The sequence below is a fragment of the Desmodus rotundus genome, chromosome 6 (genome assembly GCF_022682495.2).
Source record: "Desmodus rotundus isolate HL8 chromosome 6, HLdesRot8A.1, whole genome shotgun sequence".
Classification (NCBI taxonomy): Eukaryota; Metazoa; Chordata; class Mammalia; order Chiroptera; family Phyllostomidae; genus Desmodus; species Desmodus rotundus.
Genome location: NC_071392.1, coordinates 45,236,196 through 45,251,982, shown reverse-complemented (window position 1 = coordinate 45,251,982; position 15,787 = coordinate 45,236,196). Strand labels below are relative to the sequence as shown.

General features: G+C 35.1%; 1 protein-coding gene across 1 annotated transcript in view; it reads left to right on the top strand.

The window, feature by feature from the left end:
• RELN (reelin) overlaps positions 1-15,787 on the top strand; it is a 581,497-nt gene that overhangs the window by 394,892 nt on the left and 170,818 nt on the right. Inside the window, exons 13-17 of the mRNA XM_024557430.3 lie at positions 569-681; positions 2,000-2,208; positions 2,931-3,059; positions 4,217-4,326; positions 6,977-7,043. Of these exons, the coding sequence (XP_024413198.2) occupies positions 569-681; positions 2,000-2,208; positions 2,931-3,059; positions 4,217-4,326; positions 6,977-7,043 (628 nt within the window). The remainder of the gene's footprint in view (positions 1-568; positions 682-1,999; positions 2,209-2,930; positions 3,060-4,216; positions 4,327-6,976; positions 7,044-15,787) is intronic.

Sequence of the window (15,787 nt, the reverse complement as noted above, 5' to 3'; positions counted from 1 at the left end):
TCTAATGTTCAGTCATTTTCTATGACCCTAAAGAGAAGTGATAAGCAATAAACTACTCTGTGCACAACAATTACATGAGGTACCAAAAGTAAAAATAAAAAATGTGAAAGAAGTACATTTAAAACACAAATATCTAATATGTGTTAAAATATTAAAGATACTACATGCAACAATTTAAATAATGCTACTTTAGAAATCTTTGATTCAGTGAGTCACCACTCTTTTTTTTAAACCATAATCAATAGCTTCTGAACTCTGGCCATAAAGACCTTAAATAAAAGGAAGTAATGGTTCAAATATGGATATGTGGTCATAGCTTGTTGCAGAATATTATTTGAGTAATGTCATCAAGCAGATATTTACTTTGGTTTTCACAAATGTCCTTATCTTTAGCATGGCCTATCTGAACTCTCTTCATATTTTTTTCCTTAGGTCTGGTTATCTTTGTTTAGGTTTATTCTTAAATAACATCTGGGTTCTATACTTATATTCTGAAGTTTAACAATATATTTGACATGTTTATGGGTATAAGTTGGTACTAACAATTTAAAATGTTTATTTTGTGCAGGAGGAATTTGTGACCCTGGAGATTCTCATGAAAATGATATCATCCTGTATGCAAAGACTGAAGGAAGAAAAGAACACATTACTCTGGATACCCTTTCCTACTCTTCATATAAGGTACACATGACAATGCATGCACCAAATGGCCCCATCCTAGAGGTCAAGTTCAAACTCACTAAGACCAAGCTAGATACAGAGAATCACTTTCTCTTCTAGCAATGCTGAAAGTTATCAGATTTCTTTAAAAGTGGCATGGTCATTTTAACATACATTTTTTTCCTGATACAAATGAAAAATGAAGTTTAATGAGGATGAATGAATTATAGCCCATCAGAGACAATAAGGCGGAGTCCAATACATGAATTGACAGTTACTCTTGTTTCCAAGGAAGCCCTGAAAGTGTCTCTAATTATTTAGCCTCTCAGTCTTGCTATCAGGCATAATGAATTTTTATACAGCACTTTGAAATTTCCTAGAAAGAAGACATTAAAAAGTAAAGATTTTTATTGCCTCTGCTTTTTTTCTTTGCTAATTAGAGCCACTGAACTTGACCTTTTTTCTTTGCCCTCTGGATTAGAACAGGGGTTGGCACTAGTATTTACAAACATCTTCAGAATTATGTGTGATGCTTGTTGTAAGGTATAGAATTACTCTTTTTTAATAGTAGATTTATGTGTACTGAGACTAAACTCACACATTCATTATTAGTTAGCCTCCTCTCCACATTGATGGTATCCTAGATAATTTAAAGAGCTTGAACACAGCCAGCATCTAGCATCTCACAGTTTCAGTTAGGAAGACAGCAAATAAACACTGAGTATAGAATAGGGAACTATCACATGGTAGGGTCACCCAAGTTTCACCACTCAGTATTTAATGGTGGACTACTTTTCTAGGTGTGACTCAGTAGGGCTCCACCTGCTATGTACATCTGCATGACTCATACCACATCAATTGTGTAAGTCATCATGGATTCACTCATTGGCTCTGGCTGTTTCTGCTCACAGTCCTGTTTTCAGAATACCTACTTTGGCACACCATTATTAGTACTATACTAAATTCAGTTTAAAAGGGGACTGATGATAAGTGTGAATGTCAAGTTGCCTTTGTCTTATGCTAAGGTATATAAAATGGGTACATATGGTTTAATAACTTTTAAAGACCTTACACCAACTTATCTTCAGGAAGAGAGGGCATGATCAGTCACACACAGAGAGTTCTAGGTGTCTGCAAAGGAGGCAGTCTGTGTGACTAAAGTGAATGACTCTCTGAGGACAGCATTTTCTACATGAAATAACAAATGGAACACACAGGACATTGCCTGGTGCTTAAAATGGCAGAATGTACACTGTAGTTGCAAGACTGAATCTAGGAAAATTCACACGGACTCACATATAGAGAATTACGAGTGATTTTGGTTTCCTTTGTTTTGAAGGTTCCATCTTTGGTTTCAGTAGTCATCAATCCTGAACTTCAGACTCCTGCTACCAAATTTTGTCTCAAGCAAAAGAATCATCAAGGACATAATACAAATGTCTGGGCTGTAGATTTTTTCCATGTCTTACCTGTTCTCCCTTCTACAATGTCACACATGATACAGTTTTCAATTAATCTGGGATGTGGAACACATCAACCTGGTAACAGGTAGGAAGCCCTGTTTTGAGTTTGTGAACTAATTTAAAAAGAACACATTGTCTTGGTTATTAAATCAGAGCAACATCTCAGTAGGTTTTAGCTGGATTTTTAATAAATGACCCATTAATAAAATACACACTTTCAGTTAACATGCAGAGCATGATTGGATAGATTTTAAGTAGAAATGACTATATTGTAAGAGGTTGGTCTTCGGTATCAGAGGTGTTTGCACGCACTGTGGCAGCCATCCATTCCGACAGATTGCTGAGAAAAGAAAAAACAATTGAAAAAAGCTTGAACTCATCTTGGCTAGTGACCCCCTAATAATAGGAACAGGAATCAATTAGCACTTCAACAGCTATGATTTCTCAGTTTCACTTGAAGTGTTGCTCTTGTCCTTTCTAAAAACTTTGTCATTCACAGTCACAGGATGCAGTGGCAGTGTGAGACATGGTAATTGCCTTGCCATCTATCAAACACAGGAGCCCAAAGTCAAGTTACCATTTACTGTCTTTAAAACAGAGTTTGTTTCTGTCACTAATTTAACTGTTTGCCCTTTTGAGAGCTTGTCAGACTTTACTGGAAGTGATACACAATCATTTCAGAAACAGCATCTTAAAATATCTTCTCCTAGTTCTACAGGTGTTTAATGTACTTAGCAAGAAATGAGTAATTACATTTTATTTTTTATATTTGCTTCTCTCATGTTGTGCTTGTTTCTGTGTTATCAGTGTTAGCTTAGAGTTTTCTACCAACCATGGACGTTCCTGGTCCCTCCTCCACACTGAATGTTTACCTGAGATCTGTGCCGGACCACACCTTCCCCACAGCACTATCTACTCCTCTGAAAACTACAGTGGGTGAGTAAATTCTGAGACATCAAGAGATTTTAATCCATGTTTCAGACCAAAAATCAATGAGTTAGCCTGAGACTAGTATTTTTTGGCTTAATAGGCAAGGAAGTTGCCCTCTCTTTTTCAGCTAATTTAGAAGTGATCTTGTTTAAAAAAAAAAAAAGTAAGAAAGCAAGCAAGGAAGGAAGGGAGGGAGGGAGGGAGGGAGGAGGAAGGAAAGAAAAAAAGAAAAAAAAAGACTAACTCTGCTATTGGGTTGACCAAAACGTTCATTTGTTTTTTTCCATAAGATGGCTCTAGTAACGCTTAGTTGTCTTCAACTTCATTTAAAACAATTGTTTTAGATTGTATTGTGACAGCTGTCATATCAGTGTGCATTTAAAAAAAACTTACCAAAACTGTTGAATTTTTGTGTAGCTATTTTAATACTGAAGATGGAAGAGAATATGCAACATTTTCAGCATATTATGTTTTATTATTTCAAGAAAGGTAAAAACATTACTGAAATGCAAAAAAGACCTGTGCAGTATATGAAGAAGGTGCTGTAATTGATCAAATATCTCAAAAGTGACTTGCAAAGTTTTGTGCTGGAGATTTCTCTCTGGACAATGCTCCACAGTAGAAGATGATAGAGAACATTTGAGATATTAATTGAGAGCAATCAATGTTAAACCACACAAGAGGTAGCCAACATACTCAAAATATCCAAATCAATGAAGTTATTGGTGAAAATGAAAAATGTGTCTTTTATTTTATGGAAGAAACTAAACAGACGTTTTTGCCAACCCAACATATCTAAGATATGGGATAGCAAAAGAAAAGTAATCAGTGTTAATTAGTACCCATCTCTGCACAGATGCTTATCATAGATTACTATCTAACCTCTGAGTGTTAATGCAAAAAAAATTCTAAACAGAATGTCTAAAAACAAAATAAATATTATTTGCTACTAAGAACAAACCCACTATTCTAGTGTGATATAGATGTTTTTAAAAGTGACATGTTTGTTTTAAAACTATAAACAAATAAAGTCTACAAGTGAATTAAAAAGTTTATTACCAAACTTTAGTGCCACCCCAAGCACACAGAGACTAGAATATCAAAAGCATGTAAAATAAATCTAAACAGTGTTGTGGAGCTGTTTTGTGCTAAATTTCTTGCAGGTGGAACCGAATAACGATTCCCCTTCCTAACGCAGCACTAACCCGGGACACCAGAATTCGCTGGAGACAAACAGGACCAATCCTTGGAAACATGTGGGCAATTGATAATGGTTAGTTTATGCCTGTCTTAATCACATGCCATTGATGGAGAGTCTTCCTGTGCTTTTGTTCATCAGCACAGACTTAATCACATTTCTAAGTCATGGTCTTGTGATTCATTAAACACCCTTTCTTCCCTTTCTCCTTTGCATTTCATTAGAAGCCCAAGGATGCACAATCAGAAAAAATAAGGCAATGCAGTCAGCAATATTAGATGCTAGAATGTTTCAACATACATAATTTTAAAATGCATAAAGCCCTGAAACTCAAATTCACATTGATGACAAGAGATATTCTAACATTTTCTTTGGATGTTTTATACAAAATTAGCATAAATACTTACCATACTGCATGTATTAAAATAAAGCCCATTCTTCTCTTAGTAACTACGACAACATCTGGAATGATTATCTTTTAGATGCAGACAGCACATATAAGGAAACATCATCTCTAAAATGAAACTTATGAAGTAAAACTTCTACCTCTTTTTTCACAAAAGAGTATAAAAGAAAAATTTAGATATACATAAAATAGTTATGTTTCATTTTTAAGTGAATTATTAATTTTTGTTTAATTTTATCACATGATAAATGCACATGAGAAAAGATATTTTGTGTTGCATGGCCATAAACTTCTTATATTTGTTTTTAATAGGCAACTCTCTGGTTTTTAATAATTCTAATTATAGGCAGATTTAGAGATTTCCTATTTTCAGAGATTATGTAAATTTGTTGTATAAAAGAGTTATACTACGATGAAGTAGACAGGGATGGAATAAGGGAGGAACAAAATGTCAATACTTAAGCAAATTCAGTGGAGCCACTGACTTGTGGTAGATTTTACAAAGTAGGAAAAGCCTACACTGTTGTTTAATGCTGATCTTCCATGTCTTCATCTTTTTGCTATTTTTTTAATAATTTAGAAATTGATATACAATTAATTAAATAGATTCTTAAAACTCAGAAATAACTTCAGGGAAGATACTTTGTTAACGAGGCAATATAGTCTTTAAATAATCTGTATTCAAAGACCAATAAAAGTTCCAGACTGCAAAGACCACCTGAGTTATATGGACATAGACAGTGCACTTGCAAAACATCTAAAGATGAGCTTGTTAAAATGGAGTTTTTCCATTGGAGGACGTTTTGCATAGTATTTTAATTACTACAGTTGTTAATTAGCTCTAGGGAGTAAGTATGTGCCTCTACATAGTGGGATATGGATAACTTTTGCCTGCTGTCCTACTTTTCAAAGGTCCTATAATGAACTTATATTTCATTATATATTATATTTCATTATATATATTATATATATGTATAATATATATAATATATAATGATATATATTATTATATTTCATTATTTATATTTATATATATATATATACAACTATCAGTTTCCTCCAGCAGGTTTTTCCTGGCCCACTTTGCATCACGTTTGAGTTACTGTACCTGTTCATTGGCTCCAGAGAGCAAGTGCTTTTAGGAGCACAGGCCACAGGAAAGTTTATTTTAAAATAAAATCATTTAATTTTGATGTGATTGCACAGCAGAGAAGAAAATGATCATGGGTGGTTAAGTTTGTTTTTGCCTGAAATTGAATATGTGATGCCTTAACAACCATTGCATCTCTAATTCCTTATTGGTTTTGTTCCACTTTTACACTATTTGGTGTGATTGATTGTGCTAATTATCAAACGGCTTAATATCTTAAATGTATTTGAGCCTGAGTATCTCAGAACGTACCATTCAACAATCAGTGATGTTCCTGGCCAGCAGGATCCTGTGTTGTGGCAGCAGTAGACAAATACACATGGACTACAGAAATCCTGAGGAGAAAAAGGGACGGCATGGCCACTCTCTAAATGAAAGAGGGCAAGAGAACTAGAGAGAGCCCAAGAGAGAGAACCGACCCCTGCCTGGACAGGCTTTTATTGCTTTTCTGGGCACATTACATTGAGGATGGTCCTCATTTACTATGCACAGGTTCACTGTAAATCAGGAGCCCTTTTCCCCAGCATTCCAAAAATTACAATTTAGGTTTATAATATCATTATCAGTCAAGCCAATTATTTAGGAAAAGATCTGCATTATAGAGAAAATGTTATGCTCAACAACAGATTTTTAACTCCTTATTAAAAGAAGGGTAATTAATATTTAGAAATATACATAACAATCATCTTCAATGTTATATTCCCAGATAAGAATGGAAATTATAGTTATTTTTTTATAGTTTTAAATTAAATTATAACCCTCTGTTTCATGATATAGCAAATTGATCCTTCATAAATTCTTTATTACTACCTAAAGAAATTAAACTATGAATTTTAAACTATGTATAAAATTCAAGACAAAAGCATTAATATTCTTCCTGAAATCATTTTAGCTCAAAACTCTATTAAGGAACCCAAATCACATGTTTTACTTTTGTTGCTATGAAACATTAAAATCTTGAAAGCATTAAGTTAAAACAGTAGACTTGTAACTAAGCACTACCTTGTCACACAGCAATTCCATATGTCACACTGGACTCCAGTGCACAATGTATATACAGTGGGCTAGATTTCATGGGCATTGCTTCACAAAATTGTTTTATATGCTGGTGGTATTGTTGGTTTTTCCAATTCGTATGCCATTTGAACATGCTATTTTCTGCCCTGCAGTTTACATCGGTCCTTCGTGTCTCAGATTCTGTTCTGGCAGAGGACAGTGCACTCGACATGGTTGCAAGTAAGCATTTTAAAATAATACTTACACTCCTCACTTCTCTCTTTTTTGATATGTACTTTGTATGTTGAAGTCACAAGTCATTTTAATTTGTTTTAATTTCCATTTTAGAGTTTTGAGGTCTTCTAAGACCAAAAATAGGATACCCCAAATGGAATTTAAGTGTAATAGAATATTAAGTATATTTTGTAAGTTGAAATTGATGGATAAATTAATTTTCTACTAAGATAAATTGTGAATATATTGAGCATACCTCATATAAATTTGTGAACAAACTTGAATTCCTCATAGCTTGATGACTTCCTTTTTTGTCTTTAGTTACATTCTTTAATGTTATTTTTCCATAAACTTGTTCTAGTGTCCATGAGTCATATTTTTAATTCCTAGCATACTTTGTAAATGAGTTACAAAAATCCATACTGACCCATAGACCCAATGCTAAAGGAAACTGAGTGAGCCAAATTTATCAAATTTGACTAGAAAATACTACTTTAAAATAACTTTGTGGGAGGTAAAAGATGGCAGAAGAGTGAGTGGAAGTTATACTAACCTCCTCCCAGGACCAATCTGGAATCACAACTAGATTGTGGAGAAATCATCCAGAACAAACAACTGAATAACAGTGAGAAAGAAGCCTTATCACCACAGACAGACAGAAGACGCAGATTTGGCACAAGGTGACTGGTAGAGAGTGCAGTGGAGCCGTGAGAGGGCTGGCTGGGCACCCACAGGCAGCAGCTGAATTACCAGAGGAATAATTAAGTGGCCGGTTGAATCCCCCAGAGAAGTATGGGGTCTAAACCACCTTAGAGCACCAGAGCCCAAACAATACACAGATAACTTCCAGGTGTAAAAAGTGGCAGGATTTTTCTCTGCTAGAGACAGATGGCTGCAACTGCAAAGAGCCATTTAAAGGGCCAACACATAAATTTTCATTTGCAACCACTTACCCTGGGCTCTGGCAAAGTGTGGGGGCAGAGTGGACTGGAGACACTTGAGGACAGACTGGGGATGGAGGCTTTGGGGAGAGAACTGAGAGAGTAGAAGGGTTCCCTGTGCTGAGTCATTCCCCATACTACAGGAGCCATCTTGGTCAGGCAGACCACTCCCCTCCACATAGCAACAGCCTGAGGGGAAGAAATAGCCCTGCCCCCAGGAGAGTCCCACCCTGTGGAACTTAAGCCTGACTGCTAAGTGCATAGTGACTAGATTATCAACTGAAAAGTCAGCCACAGACAGTAGATCTCTGGAAGTATGGAACCTGCTGCCTAAGGCCAGATGGGGTCAACATCTGCCATCACCAGAGGCAGATCCAGAAAGAAAAAACAGTGGTAAATACTAAATACTACAAGAAGAAATCCGCTGTGGTCTTCTACATGTTTTGTGATGTTTCCTTTCCTGTATAGCTTTTTAACATTAATTTCTTGTTCTTCAAGTTTCTGCATATTAAGGCACTAGATTTTATATTATAGTTTATTTCAGTTCACATATTTTACTCCTCCCTTCTCTTACTCCATTTTATCTTCTTCTTTCCTCTTATTATTTTTGTTTTAAATTTTGTTATCTCTCTTGCTACAATTTGTTTCTATTCTGCACTCTTACTATTTCTACCCCATCCAGCCTCTCAAAAACAATTTTCTTGTCAATGGTCATCTCACATTCTTTTTCCCATTCTTAAAATACCTGCATTCTCTCTCCACCTTTAACAATCTTTGCTCATTGGTTGTGGATAGGGTAGTTATTGTATTTTTTCAATTTTGTGTCTAGATCTTCACTATTTTTGTATTTCAAATCTCAAATTTTTCTGTTCCCCTCTCCTACCCTTTTTTTCATCTCAAATTTTAATTTATCCCTGTATTAGCCTGTTGTTTTTTCTTTTTTCTCTTTCATCCTATCTTTTTTCTTTTTCTTTTCATCTCAAATTTTCATTTTTCCCTGTCTTAGCCTGGTTTTCATTCCTCACTCTTAGTATCCCCTTGTACCTCTATAACCTCAAACTTACTTCCCTTTCTTCTAGACATCACTTAAGCTTTTCTTTATTTCTTTATTCTCCCTTATTCCTATCCCACCTATATTGATTTTAGCCCATGTGGTGTTGATAGTACTATGATCGATCTTTTTCTACAATTTGGTCCCTAATTTTTTATTTACTTTTTTTCTTTTTTCTTTTTCTCTCTCACTTTATTTTATTTTTTTTAAATTTCTACTTAAACCTAATAATATAAATACTTCTCTTACTCCATTCCACCTTTTTCATTCCCCTTTTTTATTTATGATGTAAATTTTATTTTCTCTCTTTGCATTACTCTGTTTCCCTACTCTTATTAGTGCTCCACCATCTACCCTCTCAAAATAATTTTTCTTTCAATAGGTTATCTCATATTCACTCTCCTTTCTTATAATGTTCTTAATCATTTTACACCCTTATTGATATTGGTTCATTTCCTGTTGACACTGAGATTGCAGATGGGAGTGATTTTTGTGGGTGTGGGTTTGTTTCCTTGGCTTTGTGGTTTTATTCTGACAGCATCTGCATAACAGCATACAAGATATCTTGGAGTAGAGTGGAGTGATGCTCAGTCAACAAGCTGGAGGGGAGGACCCACCAAAGAATCATCCAACAACAACAAAAACCCAGTTACATCTGAGAGCCAACATAAATGTCATAAAGGACATCCCAAGAACATCAAGTTCAGGGATCAAGGAGACTACACCACTGAATCTCACAGGTCTCCCACCATAGAAGTTCAGACTACAAAGACAAGGAGTCAAAGCAGATCAATTTAAGAAGCAGGAGCAAATAAAAGAGTCTCCCCTAAAATAGGGAGACAAAGAAACAACCCCCAATTAAAAGGAAAGGAGGAATCATCAGAAATAGTGCTAAATGAAGTAAAGACAAGTAAACTCTCAGCTACTGAGTTCAAAACAATGGTTATAAGGAAGATCAATGAGCTCAGTGAGAATTGTGAAAACTACAGGGAGGCTACAAGGAACTTACTGTGAATTACATCAGCATGAAAAGGGACATACAAACTATCAATAAGAGCCAGGAGGAAATGAAGAATACAATATCTGAATTGAAGAACATAGTAGAAGCAATCAAAAGCAGGCTACATGAAGCAGAGGTTTGATTCAGTGAGCTAGAGTACAAGGTAGAAAAAGATTCCTAGAAAGACCAAGAAAAGGAAAAAAGACTTTAAAAGAATGAAGAAAGGTTAAGGGAACTGCAGGAAAACACAAAACATAATAAAATCTGTATAATAGGGATACCAGAAGGAGAGGAGCAAGGGATAGAAAACCTGTTTGAAAAAGTAATGATGGAAAATTTCCCTAATTAGATGAGAGAAAAAGTCACACAATTCCAGGAAGCACAAAGGGTCCCAATCAAGATGAACCCCAATAGGCCCGCTCCAAGGCACATCATAATTAAAATGGCAAAATTCAAAGACAAAGAGAAAATCTAAAAGGCAACAAGGGAGAAACAGGAAATTACATACAGGAGAGCTCAGATAAGGATATCAGCTGACTTCTCAACAGAAACACTACAAGCCAGAAGGGAATGGCAAGAAATATTCCAAGTGATGAAAAGCAAAGGCCTGCAACTAAGACTACTCTACCCACATAGGCTCTCATTTAAAATGGAAGGTGAAATAAGGGGTTTCCCAGACAAAAGGCTAAAAGAAAACACCTCCACAGAGCCAACATTTCAACACATGCTAAAGGGACTGCTTTAAGAAGATGAAGAAAAAGAGTGAGAGAAAGAAAAACACAGGTACAAAGGGGGAAATGGCAATGAATAAGTACCTATCAATAATAACCTCAAATGTAAATGGATTAAGTGTTCAATCAGAAGACATAGGGTAGCTGAATGGATAAGAAAATATGACCCACACATGTCACCTACAAAAGAACTACATCAGAACAAAAGACCTACACAGACTGAAAGTGAAAGGTTGGAAAAAAATATTCCAAGCAAATGGACAAGTAAAAAAAAGCTGGGGTAGCAATACTTATATCAGACAAAATAGACTTAAAAAATAAAGGCCATAGAAAGAGACACAGAAGGACACTTCATAATACTCAAGGGAAGAATCCATCAAGAAGTCATAAACATTGTAAACATATGTACACCCAACATGGGAGCACCCAAATATATAAGGAAATCTTGGAGGACTTCAAGATGGTAACAGCAACACAATTATAGTAAGGGATTTTAACACCCCACTGTCAAAAATAGATTGATCTTCCAAACAAAACATCAACAAGGATATTGTGGCACTGAATAACATACTAAATCAAATGGACTTATATATACAGGACATTTCATCCCACAGAAGCAAAATACACATTCTTTTCAAATGTACATGGAACATTTTCAAAGATAGGCCACATGATAGGACACAAAACAAGCCTCAACAAATTCAAGAAAATTAAAATCATATCAAGCATTTTCTCCAACCACAAGGGAATGAAACTGGAAACCAACCTCATGGAAAAAACTCAAAAACATTCATATTCATGGAGACTGAACAGCATAAACAATGTGTGGATTAATAATGAGATCAAGGAAGAAGTCAAAAAGTTTCTGGAAACAAATGAAAATTAACACACAACAGCCTAAAACCTATGGGACAAAGTGAAGGCGGTCCTGAGAGGGAAGTTCATAATGATACAGGCCTACCTTAAAACACAGAAACATTTCAAATAAACCAGCTAATGCTACATCTACAAGAACTGGAGGAACAACAACAAACAAAGCCCAGAGCAAGTAGAAGGATGGAAATGGTTAAGATCAGAACAGAATTAAATGACATAGAGACTAAAAGAGTAATTCAAAAGATCAATAAATCCAGGAGTTTGTTCTTTGAAAAGATAAATAAAATCAATAAGCCTTTACCCTGACTCATCAAGAAAATGAGAAATTACAACTGATACCACAGAAATACAAAGGATTGTAAGGAATTACTATAAACAATTATATTCCAAGAAATTTGAAAACCTGCATTAAATGGACAAATTTACAGGAACATATAATCTTCCAAAACTGAATCAAGAAGAAGTAGCAAGCCTGAACAGACTGATAGCAGCTATGAAATTGAAGCAGTAATCAGAAAACTGTCAACACACAAAAGCCCTGGATCGGACGGTTTCACAGAAAAATTTTACAAAACATTGAAGGAAGAGCTAACTCTTATCCTTCTCAAACTATTCCAAAAAAAAATCTACGAAGAGGGAAGATTCCCAAACTCTTTTTCTGAGTTTGGTATCACTCTAATCCAAAACCAGATAAAGACACAACAAAGAAAGAAAACTACAGATCAATATTGCTGATGAACATAGACACTAAAATCCTCAACAAAATATTGGCAAACTGCATCCAGCAATACATTAAAAAGATCATATATCACCATCAAGTAGGATTCATCCCAGAGATGCAAGGATGGTACAATGTTTGTAAATCAATAAATGTAATACATCACATAAACAAAAGGAAAGACAAAAATTACATGATCATATCAATATATGTGGAAAAAGCATTTGATAAGCTTTTTATGATAAAAACAATGAGCAAAGTGAGACTAGAGGGAGCATACATCAACATAATAAAGGCCATGTATGAGAATCCTACATCCAATATCATACTCAATGGGCAAATACTTAAAGCTTTCCCACTAAGATCAGGAACAAAATGAAGATGTCCACTTTCACCACTTCTATTCAACATAGTATTGGAAGTCCTAGCCATAGCAATCAGACAAGGAAAAGAAATAAAAGGCATCCAAGTTGGAAAGGAGGAAGCAAAACTGTCATTGTTTGCAGATGACATGATAGTGTACATGGAAAATCCTATAGACTCCACCAAAAAACTACTCAACCTCTTAGGCAAAATGAATTTGGCAAAACAGCAGGATACAAAGTCAATATTCAGAAATTGAAGGCATTTTTGTACAACAACAATGAAAAATCAGAAACAGAAATTAGGAAAAAATCCCATTTGCTATAGCTACAAGAAAAATAAAGTATGTAGGAATAAAGCTAACCAAGGAGGTAAAAGACCTGTACTCAGAAAACTACAGAACACTGAAGAAAGAAACTAAGGAAGACACAAATAAATGGAAGCATGTACCATGCTCATGGATTGGAAAAATTAACATCACCAAAATGTCCATACTACCCAAAGCAATTTATAGATTCAACACAATCCCTATTAAAGTACCAATGGCGTATTTCAGAGATATAGAACAAATATTTCAAAAATTTATATGGAACTATAAATGACTGAATAACCTCAGCAACTTTGAGAAAGAAGAACAAAATAAGAGGGATCACAATACCTGATATCAAACTGTATTACAAGGCCACTGCAATCAAAACAGTCTGGTACTGGCATAAGAATAGACAGAATGGAACAGAATGGAGAGCCCAGAAATAAACCCATGTCTCTATGGTCAATTAATATTTGACAAAGGGGGCAGGGGCATAAAAATGGAGTAAAAATGGCCTCTTCAACAAACGGTGTTGGGAGATCTGGACAGCTACGTGCAAAAAAATGAAACTTGACCACCACCTTACACCATACACAAAAATAAACTCAAGGTGGATAAAAGACTTAAATATAAGTTGTGCTACCATAAGAGTCCTAGAGGAGAACTTAGGCAGGAAAATTTCAGATATTCCACATAGCAATATTTTCACCAATATGTCCCCTAGAGCAAGGGATGTAAAGGAAAGAAAAAACAAATGGGACTACATCAATTTAAAAAGCTTCTGCCTGGCTAAAGAAAATATCACCAAAATGAAAAGGGAACCAACCTTATGGGAAGATATGTTTGACAGTGATACCTTGGACAAGAGTTTAATCTCCAAAATATATAAAGAACTCACACAACTCCACACCGGAAGACAAATAATCCAATTAAAAAATGGGCAAAGGACCTAAACAGACACTTCTCTAAGGAAGACATACAGAGGGCCCACAGACATGTGAGCCCTCTGTTCACATGTTCAGCATCACTAGCCACCAGAGACATACAAATTAAAACCTCAATGACATAGCACTTCACACTGTTCAGAATGACCATTCTGATGATTTGTCATCAGAATGACAAATCAACAAACAACAAGAGCAGGCAAGATTGTGAAGAAAAGAGAACCCTAGTTCACTGTTGGTGGGAATGCAGAGTGGTACAGCCACTGTGGAAAACAGTATGGAATTTCCTCAAAAAATTAAAAATCAAACTGCCTTTGGACCCACAACTCCACTGCTGGGATTATACCCTAAGAATCCTGAAGCACCGATTCAAAAGAACCTATGCACCCAGTGTTCATAGCAGCATTATTTACAATAGCCAAGTGCTGGGAACAGCCTAAGTGCCCATCAATAAATGAGTAGATCAAAAAACGGTGGTGCATTTACACAATGGGATACTACACAGCAGAAAGAAAGAAGGAATTCTTATCTTTTGGGACAGCATGGATGGAACTAGAGAGCATTATGCTAAGGGAAATAAGCCAGGTGGTGAAAGACATGTGATCTCACATATAAGTGGAACCTAGTCAGCAGAACAAACAAGTGAGCAAAATAGAACCAGAGACATAGAAATAACAAACAAACTGACAGTGACAAGGAGGGAGTGGGATAACAGGGGAAAGAAGGAGAAGGGTCAAGTCAAGGAAACATATAAAGGACTCATGGACAAAGACAACAGGGTTGGGGATGAGGATTCAATGTGGGAGGTGGTGGTGAGTACCGCAAGAGAGAGTAATGGGGGAAAAATAGGGACAACTTAATTGAATGACAATAATAAAAGAAAAATAAATAAATAAAATGTCTTCAGAATGAAATATAAAGTATTTTACATAATAATGATGTTGGATATTAGTGTAAAATTATACATAAATTATGTAATATCTAGGTACCGCTGGAGCATTGTGTTATGTTTATAACAAGGATAGATATTCATATTTATGTCATTCTCATCTAAATATTTAATTGTAAAATATCCTGGAAATTCCTGAAACCACAGACAATCTTTGTTATACAGATAAGTTTCCAACAAAAGGTTAATAGTCTGTTTTTGTCTTCAAACAGTAATTATAATTAGCCAATTACTTCATTAATGGAGAACTCATAAAGACCTTTGAACTTATCATTTGTGAATTATATTAAGATGCAAGACACTTGGCAGTACTGAGATTAGTGTCAGGTTAACTTTCTAACTATATTTCAATGAATTTCATTAACAGAACTCTCTCTGCACAATAGAAATATTTTATTAAATACATAAAGAATTGAAAAATTCCTACTCATATTTTAAAACTTAATATGCATTTCTGTGCTTTTAATAAAACCACCAACTCCCACTCAGAAACACTGACTCTAGATCTGTGAAACATTGACTTGTATTTTCTTCAAGTGGTTATCTTTATTCATTTTCCATAACCAAACATCCTCTTGTCTAATGCATTTCAGAAAATATTAACCCAAGGAGCCCAGACATTTTTGTAATTCCCAAAGTTTTCCTAAAATGTTTTGAAAATAACTTATCTAAAATGACAGCTGCTTTTATTAATAAAAATAGAAAGTGCCATTTCTAAAAGACCTATGTACAATTACAATAGTTATACTTTATTTATTGTGCACAATATCCCTCTTAGCATTCAATAGTTTTATTATGGCAGCCATCTCTGTTACTCATGATGGATGCAAACAGAAATCTGAACGGCAATTTTATGTCGTTGGGCAT